Source organism: Xiphias gladius, chromosome 9, assembly GCF_016859285.1.
Source record: "Xiphias gladius isolate SHS-SW01 ecotype Sanya breed wild chromosome 9, ASM1685928v1, whole genome shotgun sequence".
In the NCBI taxonomy this organism is placed as follows: Eukaryota; Metazoa; Chordata; class Actinopteri; order Istiophoriformes; family Xiphiidae; genus Xiphias; species Xiphias gladius.
The window spans coordinates 19,009,713-19,019,712 of record NC_053408.1 but is presented as its reverse complement, the minus strand read 5'-3'; the positions used below and the strand labels follow the sequence as shown (position 1 = coordinate 19,019,712).

General features: G+C 41.2%; 1 protein-coding gene across 1 annotated transcript in view; it reads right to left on the bottom strand.

Annotated features, from left to right (window-relative positions):
* Window positions 1-10,000, bottom strand: part of unc13d (unc-13 homolog D (C. elegans)) — a 13,920-nt gene that overhangs the window by 1,614 nt on the left and 2,306 nt on the right. Inside the window, exons 3-32 of the mRNA XM_040136180.1 lie at window positions 9,923-9,979; window positions 9,754-9,810; window positions 9,566-9,673; window positions 9,411-9,470; window positions 9,132-9,198; window positions 8,062-8,242; window positions 7,940-7,984; window positions 7,783-7,854; window positions 7,633-7,702; window positions 7,443-7,547; window positions 7,050-7,142; window positions 6,846-6,946; window positions 6,157-6,274; window positions 5,159-5,280; window positions 4,980-5,070; window positions 4,833-4,889; window positions 4,620-4,717; window positions 4,082-4,133; window positions 3,856-3,986; window positions 2,796-2,913; window positions 2,552-2,704; window positions 2,340-2,435; window positions 2,043-2,249; window positions 1,804-1,878; window positions 1,642-1,721; window positions 1,373-1,487; window positions 749-820; window positions 487-570; window positions 282-402; window positions 65-188 (exon numbers count right to left, since the gene is read on the bottom strand). Coding sequence (XP_039992114.1) covers window positions 65-188; window positions 282-402; window positions 487-570; window positions 749-820; window positions 1,373-1,487; window positions 1,642-1,721; window positions 1,804-1,878; window positions 2,043-2,249; window positions 2,340-2,435; window positions 2,552-2,704; window positions 2,796-2,913; window positions 3,856-3,986; window positions 4,082-4,133; window positions 4,620-4,717; window positions 4,833-4,889; window positions 4,980-5,070; window positions 5,159-5,280; window positions 6,157-6,274; window positions 6,846-6,946; window positions 7,050-7,142; window positions 7,443-7,547; window positions 7,633-7,702; window positions 7,783-7,854; window positions 7,940-7,984; window positions 8,062-8,242; window positions 9,132-9,198; window positions 9,411-9,470; window positions 9,566-9,673; window positions 9,754-9,810; window positions 9,923-9,979 — 2,930 coding nt within the window. The remainder of the gene's footprint in view (window positions 1-64; window positions 189-281; window positions 403-486; window positions 571-748; window positions 821-1,372; window positions 1,488-1,641; window positions 1,722-1,803; window positions 1,879-2,042; window positions 2,250-2,339; window positions 2,436-2,551; window positions 2,705-2,795; window positions 2,914-3,855; window positions 3,987-4,081; window positions 4,134-4,619; window positions 4,718-4,832; window positions 4,890-4,979; window positions 5,071-5,158; window positions 5,281-6,156; window positions 6,275-6,845; window positions 6,947-7,049; window positions 7,143-7,442; window positions 7,548-7,632; window positions 7,703-7,782; window positions 7,855-7,939; window positions 7,985-8,061; window positions 8,243-9,131; window positions 9,199-9,410; window positions 9,471-9,565; window positions 9,674-9,753; window positions 9,811-9,922; window positions 9,980-10,000) is intronic.

The window sequence follows — 10,000 nt, the reverse complement described above, 5'->3', positions numbered from 1 at the left end:
ACAGGTTGACCTGTGAGAGTGAAAAATGAGAACTGAGAAAGAATATAATAGACCAACAACTTACAATTCAAAGGCCTCATCAAAAAGGGGATTGAGATCACAGTTTTTGATCTGAGTGCAACGAGGTTCCACCTCAGGAAAGATGTGGTTAGGCTCCAGACACAGCTGCACAAATGGATCACTAAAACCTGATACAAACATTAGGTTGTCAGGAAAGACCACACAGTAATGGGCATTTTCTCTAATGTATCCGTGGCTGTGAGTGTTTTGCATTGTCTTACCATTAGAGTCCATTGGTAAGAGGTTGACTGCATGCAGCACCTCAACTCTAAGTCTTTGGTCCGATCTCCGGTAGGATGCGAGGAGTGTGACTGCACCATATTTCTCTCCGCTGTACACGTTCTGTCATACACAGAGGAGAAACAGAAAGTTATGGACAAATGGACTACCATGAGTTAAGACATTTACCACAGGTGTCTGTCTTACCTGCTCTTTTATTTTCCTGTCAAGGAACTTCTGCACAAGCTCCCAGCTGCTCAGAGAGTTGTGAGTCAGGTGAGCTTTGAGAGTCTGGACAGACAGGAGGGATATTTCATTGTAAATTGTTTGTTTTCATTTTTATCTTTGACGCTTTTCACAAACTTTTTTCCCTTTGTTCCTTCAGAACAAAGGGAAAAAAGCCAACAAGAAAATCAGACACTATTCAAACAAATGAAAACCTTCCTATGCCGTGTCTGCTGTTTCTCACCTTGTACTCATCAGAGTGAAGTGTATTCAGAGGGAGTCCATTTCCCTCTGCATGGAAGCACTGCTCTAGACACTGAAATACAAAGAACAAAAAATGTTAGCGATTTCTGTTATCCAGCTGCGTCTGGGCGCAGAAATTAATAAAATGAACAAGGCTTAAGAGTCTACAACCATGCTAGTAGCTCTGTGAGGCTGTAATCGTGCACAGTGGTGCATTGAGCTAAATGCTAACATCAACATGCTAACATGCTTAAATTGACAACGCTACATCTATGTTGGTATTTATCAGATTCACCCCCTAAGTTTAGCATGTTAGCAGGCTAACATTTGCTAATAAGTACTAAGCGCAAAACACTGCCATCCCTAAAGCCACGCCGCTGGCCTGCCTAAAAGCTTTTGCGACGCCCTGGCGGCCTAAGGTTAGGGTGGGTTAGGGCGCCATGAACTGCAACATCCCTTGTTAAATCTCGATGATTAAGGTCAGTATCATCAGTTTAACGTGTTCATTAAACTAAACGTTTCAGTTTTAAAGTGTAAACATGTCTGAGCTGACACGTGTACCAGTGTACTGTAAAAGGAGCATTCTGCTCTGGTAGGCATGTTAACCACGTGACCGAGGACCAACCTGCAGTGTATACAGCAGCCTCTGGCAGACCACCATGAATCCCTCTTGTAGTGGATGCTGAGTAGCCACCTGGTAGAGGATCTTTATTGAGTTATTCCACAAAGGAGTGAGGAGACTGGACATGGTAGAAAAAAACAGTGACACCATTTCATCAGGTGATGTTTAATGACAAACTGGATTAAATCAACATGGACAACACATGGGACCATCAGAACTCACAATGAAAGACAAGAACTGTGAGGGTGTAAGGTGATAATCAAGCCTTGTACCTGTTGAAGTTCTCTTGAACCAGGTTTTCATTCATATACTGCAGCTCTTGCTCCAGGTAGCGCATCAGAGGGGCTGCAGCCTAAAACAGAAAGGAGGCTGGATATCAAGCAAACACTATAGGCATCAGCATTTGTGCTAAACTTGCAGTGACTGTCACTCACATCCTCTGTGGACTTGGAGGGAATCCGTCGCCTGGTTGACATGCTTCTAACATAAGTCTCAATGTCTGTATTCAGCTTGAGAGACATACAGATAAAGATGTGATGTTGAAGGAATTGATATATATTTATATATATACATATATATTTATCATATATAGATCTTTTGAAAAGAAATATCTAGATAATTATTCCTTTCCACCCATGATACTTTGTATTTAATCACACCCCCATGTACGCACCTTCTTTCCAAGAGTGTCTAAAGCAGAGCGGATCTCTCGGCTGAGGATGCTCTGGGCCTGCTGAAGCTGTGAGGGCAGCGTGTTGGTGAACTGGCTTTCCCCTATGACATTTTGGGTCCGATCTCGAAGCCCTGCCCAGTTCAGCTGTGTAGGAAGTCTGGTCAGGACAGACCTTAAGTGCTCCAGGTCGTTCACTACCACACACAACTGCAGAGCGAGGGGGGATTTGAGATTCTTGCGTATTATGTAGCACTGGAAATATTTCTAGTGAAGTCTTTTCCCGTAGTCTGTGCTTACCATATTTATGGCACTGCCATGGTCAGAGTTCTCAGACAGCAACCTGACCCTCTCCTTCAGGATGTGACAGTAGTTCACCACAATCTTACAAACATCCTGAAAACACACAGAAAGCAAAGACAGACCACAGTCAACTGCCAGCATTCCCATATTCAGATAATCTGACCAGTAAAGAATCTGATTAGAATCATGTTAATGTCACCATACTGTACCTCCGTGAGTTTGACCATGAGCATGAAGGCCTCTTCAGGGTCAGGCCAGGATAGCTGCTCCCACAGATGGCAGATAGGCTGGATACATGCCACCAGGTCCACTGCCGAGGAACTGTGTTTTACCGGCACTGAACCAGACTGCAGGGGCTGGAGCTGAGAGCAATTTAAATCACGCAATGATATGACAGCTTGTGGATGAAATGTCCATTATAATAATAGTAATCCATCAAAACACGAGTGTTACCTGGTCCACCTGCACAGCCCTCTCCACCCTGTCTTGAGTTTTACTGAATGCCTGGTTGAGCCAGTAAGGCAGAGCCTCTCTGAAGCCCTCGTGAAAGTTTGTCAGCTCGAGTAATCCCCTGAAACAACAGACAACCTCCTGATCTTCTATTCCATCACACACATTTTTATTTTTTCTAGAAGTAAGGCAGGTGTTGGATTCCTTGACCGAGTTGTATCTTGTAGAGCAGTAATGCTTGGCACAGTACTTCACCCCACAAGTTACTTTCGCAGTTGACAGGGGATATGTGGGAAGACTGTGGAGCTCGACTAATTTGAAAAAATAGAAAATATGCTTTGGTTAAAGAAATATATCCATATATTTGTTTGTAGGAGGAAAATAGCCATTTAAATAGGGTGGCAAATTGGTGTGATGTTGATCTTTAGTAAAGTTATTGTAACAAAAACCAGTAAGGAGCCACATTGACTGCAGAACACACCTCCCACTAACCTGAGTGAGTTATAACACCTTAAAGCCACCTAACAGCTAGTTAGCCAGCTAATAGAGACGTAGAAATAGCTAAAAGTAAGGGATAAATGGTTGAAATAGATACATTTTATCTGACTATTTATCCATTACTTTTATCAGAAAAGTAATGGATGCATATTTGAAGCATTTAGCCATCCAAAATTAATGAATAAACATTTCAAATAATTAGCTGAAAGTAATGGGTAGTTAACAAAATTAGCTAAAAGTAAGGGATAAATGGTTGAAGTGTGTTAGCTAAAAGTGACTGCGTCTGCAAGTCCAAGTGTTAATAGCAGGAACGCAAACTTGACCAAACCAACGTAAACACTGACAATTCGGTTGTCTCAAAAAATCAGTGGAACAATACTTTACACTCCTATGTAGTGTTACTTAATGGTCTCTTTAAAACCGGTTGAAATGAACACATTTGGAGCCTGACCGGTGGGTGTCAATGAAGGGGTACCTGAGCTCATCTGACAGGGATGCCGGGGTACGTCAGACAATGCAAGCTCGGGAATGACAGTTGTAGAGTGTGGCGTGACTTTATCCTGACCTTTTCTGTAAGAAAGCCTTGTCTTTGTGGATGGCCTGCAGGCTCAGGTAAACGGGGAACAGGCTGTTGGCCAGAGGCTGCTCCATCTGACCCTCCATCAGTGATAACGTTTCCCTCACTTCATTTGCCAGCTACGGAGGAGAAAGGAGGAGAGGAAACGATGGTGGGGTGAGACGAGCGTGTCAAGTCTGTCAATAAAACTCAAACAGTTCCACTGACCACTTACCAGAGAGTCAAACTTCTGATAGATAACAGTGAACACATCCACTTGCACAGCACTAAATGATGAGGAAAAAACACGCCTGATTATTACAAGAGTAAAAAATATTCCTCATGCAATTTGGTTTGCTTCTCCCTGATTAAAGACACAATTGCTTCAAATAAGTTTTTGGGATGTAGCTTTGAACTTCCTTTTGCGGTTCTTTTCTATACAAGATCATCCAAATACAAGGTCTCTCTGTCTTCTTTGCTTTAATATGCTTTTACAGCAGACATTTTGACTTGCCGTAGCAGGAGAAGCACAGGTGTAACTGATAGCATTAACACTGTTTGTCTCTGTTCCATCTCAGTGTACTAGTGGGCCATTCCAGGCAGCGTGCACAATATTAAGGCCCCACTACGTACGCCTATGTGGAATGCAGAAATTATTAATGTAACTGGAAACACCTGTGTTTGACAAGTCAAACGCTCTGTCACAATAAAGGTCGGTTGAAAAAAAAAAAAAAAGTGAAAAAAATTCCAGCAGCCCACTTGTCCCGCCTTACCTGACAAACACCCTGTTCCAGGCGTCCTTGTTATGTTTAATGTCTTCCTGCACCTCCCCAATCAACCTGGAGAGGGCGTTCACAATCTCTGACAGGTCCTGTACGTCAGCATGGTGCAAAAAACAACATGACATTAGTATTGCAAAAAAAAATGGAGATACCACGAAAGCATCGATTCCAAATACAGTGTGAAGTCTTCCATGATGTCTTTACCTTAGTCATTGGCTGATACAAACCCTTCTTGACGGTAAACCACTCCTGTGTACCTGTCTGGATTTAAAAGTTATACCAGAAGTCATTAAGGACTTATTATTATATTTGCGTAGAGTATGTAGTGGTCTCATCAGTGTGATTACTTACCTGTATGGCGTCGCTGACCTCATCATGCAACTCAAAATGAGCTGGGTTCAGTTTCTGAAACGCCTGAGTCTTACAGATCTGGACCAAGATTCTGAAAAAAAATCATATACTGCTTCATTTAGGCCCTCAGTTACAACAGCCATGTCAGCAGTTTTATAAACATACAGAACAGGCTGTACCTGAGCAGTGTGTGTAGTTTCGGAGTAGCACTGGCAGTTGGGGGGAAGATGTCTCTGTATTTGGCCACCAGACACAATCCGTACTGCAGGAAACCATGAAGAGAGTCTCCAAGTTCCTGTTTCTGTTAACAGAGTGCAACACATTTTCTCGACCCTCATCTGCACTTAGATATGAAGTCCTGGTTTCTTTTTATTATATTAGCAAAGGAAGCAGGGAAATCTGGCAGGAAAAAGCCGCCAGCCGTCTACAGACAAGAACACAACCGACTATCACACGATAGAAAAATAATCTTTGTGAATAAGTTTAAGGTTGATAAGTTCATGATAAGGTTGTGGTAGGCAGTGAGCAACGGTGGAGGAAGTATTTAGATCCTTTAGTCATGTATCAATATCACAGTTTAAAATTACTGGGTTACAAGTAAAAGCCCTGCATTTGAAACTTTACTTTTTAGAAGTACTCGTAAATCCAAAGTAAAAGCACTTTTTTATGACCTACTCACTTATTGGACTATTATTACAGAATCATAACATGAAAGCATCATTTTAATGTTATAGCTGGTTGAGATAGATGCTGATTTCTAACAGATCTTTATTACACTGGACAGTATAAGCTATAACAAGGGATCATATTTTTTGAACTGGTCACAAATGTCTTGGAGTAGAAGTATAAAGTTGTAAAAAAATGGAAACATAGTAAAGTACAAATTAACGTACAAGTAGAAATGTACTTGTAGTGCAGTACTTAAGTGGCCTGGAGATCCTATATTGCACATGATTTTTTGCATATTTTCATTTGTACATTTTTCTTTGTATTTATTATTATTTCTATATATAGTAGTTTTTTTTTTACTTTTTTTACTTATTACTTCCTCTTTGCTAACTGTTTGTTCTGCAATTGTAACAAAGCAATTTCCCTTCGGGGATCATTCAATTTTTTCGATTCTGATTCTAATTACTTGGTCACTCCCCACCGCTGACGGTGAGTCGAGCATTCATACCTGCTGGTAGGGCAGCTCCTGCTGGTGCCAGTGGTACTCTATACTGGTGACCTGCTGGAGCAGCACAGACGAGTCCACCTCCAAGCTCTGATACAGCTTACTGTAAGCTACCCACTTCCTGTGAGGGGCACACACATCCACAAAATTACTCAGAAGTGCAACAGAAGGACAACGTGGCAAACACACACACACACACTGTAGTGATAACATAAGCTGGGCTATATGATTGAAAACAGAATCATGATAAAGTATTACTTGGATGTTTATATATATCACAATGATTTAATAATAATTGACATACAACGTAATATATGAAATGTGCCTTATATCGATGTACAAAACAAATCTCCAAAATTATTCATTGTGTTAATTATTATTTAAAATTAATTGGAATAATAATTTGGACATGAGAAGTTTGGAAAACAGCAACATAATATGTTCATATCACCATGATACGATACCACTGAGAGCTGATAAATGATCATATTGAATTATTACCCACTCCTAAGGAAATGAGAATAATGAGAAATGCATTATAACGCTTATTTTATTCTTAGATGTAACGTTTTTGAATGTGCTGCATCAATTCCTCTTGTACTGAGTAGGGCTCTAGAACTGGTCATGCATGTTCCTGCCTAAACACTGTCAGTTGTAGCTACTATGATCTGCTATAACGTCATGGTGCTCACGCCAGATCCTGAAGAAAAGGGGAGAGGTCGTTCTGCGTAGCATAAAGCTCGAGCAAAGTCTGAGCCTCGCCACACAACTCCCCTTTCCACGGAGCAGAACTCTGAGAGAAATGAAACAAGATGGGTGGATTAAGAAGAAAGAAAGAAAAGTAAGACGTTTCAAAGGGAATTCTAAGAAGGGCTGAGAGTGAGCTTGTCCTTTACCTGCTGCCTGGAGATGTAAGCCTGAACAAACTGCTGCAGAATCCCACAGTAGTTGGCATAAGCGCTACGACCAGCACTCAGCGTCCCGTCTCTCTGCCAGTCACACAAACACATGCCCAGTCTAACAAAGATCTCAAAGTGACACGTCCTTACAATTAAATGCATTCATTTCATATCCCATGTCCAACCACACACACCTATTTCTCATACTTGAACACCGGTTCGAAATTTGCACACGTTTCACCACGAAAGACCAGCACCTGACATTTCATTGGTGCTATCACTGGAGTGCACAACTGATTTTTTTAACAGATGTTCTTATGCATAAATCTCAACTATATCTAAAATCCACAAAGAGTTACAGGATGGGTATCAGAATGCTTCTTTTTTTACCGCCTTATGGATGAACTTGAGATTCAGGTGGCACTGGCCGCGATCAGGATAGGTCTCTGTTCTGGGCTGCAGAATGTACCAGTTATCTTCAGTACAGTGGAGATCCTAAAGTAACATGGTACAAATGGGTATTAGACTGGAAAGATAATGACGAGTAAAATAGCAGATATACAATAAGTGCAATTACTACCTGCAATTTCAGGACAACGTTTCCCAAAAAGTCATCTGTGCCTTTCTCCTTTTTGGCCTCCTTGATCATTCTAAACAGGTACAATTAGAAATGTTCACTAGCTTTGCGTGATTAACTGCTTGTGGATGATTCACAAAGAGAGCATACTACCTTCTTAAACTATTAAAATTGCTTTTGATCTCCTCAAATTTCTGAGTGAGTGACACGTCTTCGTCCTTGTCCCTGAAACAGAAGTGGCCCAGCAAAGGTGAATGTAACGGGCGAGATTATTTTTAAAGCACAGTGGAGCTGTGTATGATTTTCTCACCACATCTCGAGGTGGAAGTTGGCACTGGCGATGTCTTCAAACTCTCTAAAAAAGTAAAAAAATCTTTAAGTACTGCAAATTTCAACCCGATTGATCTGAAATGAACGTGGATTCAGACTCACAGTATAAAGGTTTGGTTCCAGATGGGGTTCAGGGTCTGCTTCTTTATGTCTGTCTGGTAAATTTTGTCATCCGATACAGCATCTTTTACAACCGCTTTACTGGGTTTGGCTCTGGACAGGCGTGTCCGATTCTCCTCTTCATCCTCCAGTATGGTCAGCATGCAGTATGGGTCACTAAAACCTGTTCGAAACACCAGCAGGGTTCTACAGTAGACTCAAGTCATGGAGCATTGTGAGACCACAGTATGGAGGTAGTAGTGAAAGGCCTTATGTACTTCCTGTATATTTCAACTAAGAGTCACTTTCAAAATATCCAAAGAACCAGTTTACTTAATGCTTTCTCATGTACCAAGTCACTGTCCAAATGCAACTGCATCAGTACAAATTTCCATTTCAATTATATTTCAAATACCAATTCATCCTCAAATGCCGTCTCAAGCAATGCACTAATACAATTAAAAAGCATCAACTCAATATGAAGAACACCAAAAATGTAATTATAATTATAATCCATCTTTCTGCAGGAGAGTAATCCTAACTGATTCAATTTGAGGAAATACACACTTCTTAGAAGGAAAAAAAATTCTTGAAGGTTAATGCACAGTCCTCTTCCCTACACATTTTTCTGTGAGAAGCACTTAATATGACAAAATATATGAAATGCTAGCAGCCCTGAGAGGCTGTAATGTAGCACCTAAATGCAAATTTCAGCATGCTAAAATGCTGATTTTTAGCATGCTGAACTACAATGTTCACCACTTAAGTTTAATCCACCAAGTTGAGATATTTCACTGGATAAGGGAAAAGCTTGAGCTGCTGGTGGTGTTAGATGAAAGGTCAGGGGCTCACAAAAATCATTAGGATTTATCCTCAGGGGACCATGAATAAAAGTACCAAATTTCGTGGTTGACCATCCACTACTTGTTACTATATTTTACTCCAGCCCAAAGATGTGGAGGAACCATCCAATCAACCCTCCCTAGAGACATGCCATTAGTGTGGCTAAAAAGGGTGTATTAAAATGAAGGAGAGACAGTTGTCTGGTCTGGAGAGGTAATGCAAGAACTCACCACTGACATCTTTTCCCAGGATTCCCTTTGCTTCCTTTACTGTGGCCATCAGGCAGTATACCGGGGGCTGTAAGAATCAGACAGTTATTTAAATAGATTTAGTACTGATAAATCCACTTATAGCTGACTCAAATATGCAGATGACATAATTTCTGCCACTTGTAAATGGAAGGTGGTGGGAAGTTAAGATTCTTTGTATGAGTATTATAAATATGTAGAGATTAGGGGTCTCCAAGGGTGCGTTCAAAGGTACAAACATGCTGACTTCCTTTTTCTCACCTCTGTGCTCTGTACTTTCTCCATCAGAGTGTTGTGCTCCGACTCTGTCATAGTGAAAGCCTGGTAGATAGGACAGAACAGTTTCTGTAACCAGTCATACACCAACAAATCGACTGAATTATGGGTTATGTTATGTGTGAAGCCGAGGGGTTTACCTCCTTGATGTACTGGTGAAGCTGGCTATCTGTGAAGACCTCAGCGGACGACGGTTTACCCATCTTGTGAGTGATGGTGTACAGGAGCTCCTTGTACAGCGGCTTCAGCTTCAAACAGAAGTAAACAGAGTGAGAGCTTGCTTGGAAAAAAACATTTTATGTGAAGCGCAGCACATGAATGATGATACCTCCAGCTCTCTGTGTCTTCGTGCTTTCTCTTCTGGGTTGTCATCTTCCTTCAAATCCTAAAGGAGACAAGAAATACAATTTATTCATGATTCTGTTCAATACATGTGGTTATTGGAGATATCCATGGGTTAAATATGAGGTGTTGGAGGGTCATGCAGTGTCACCTACCCTCCTGTCGCGCAATTTCCTCGTCAACCCCAGTTTACGTACATGGCCGGGTGAAAACTGACAAGAGAATGATAAAAA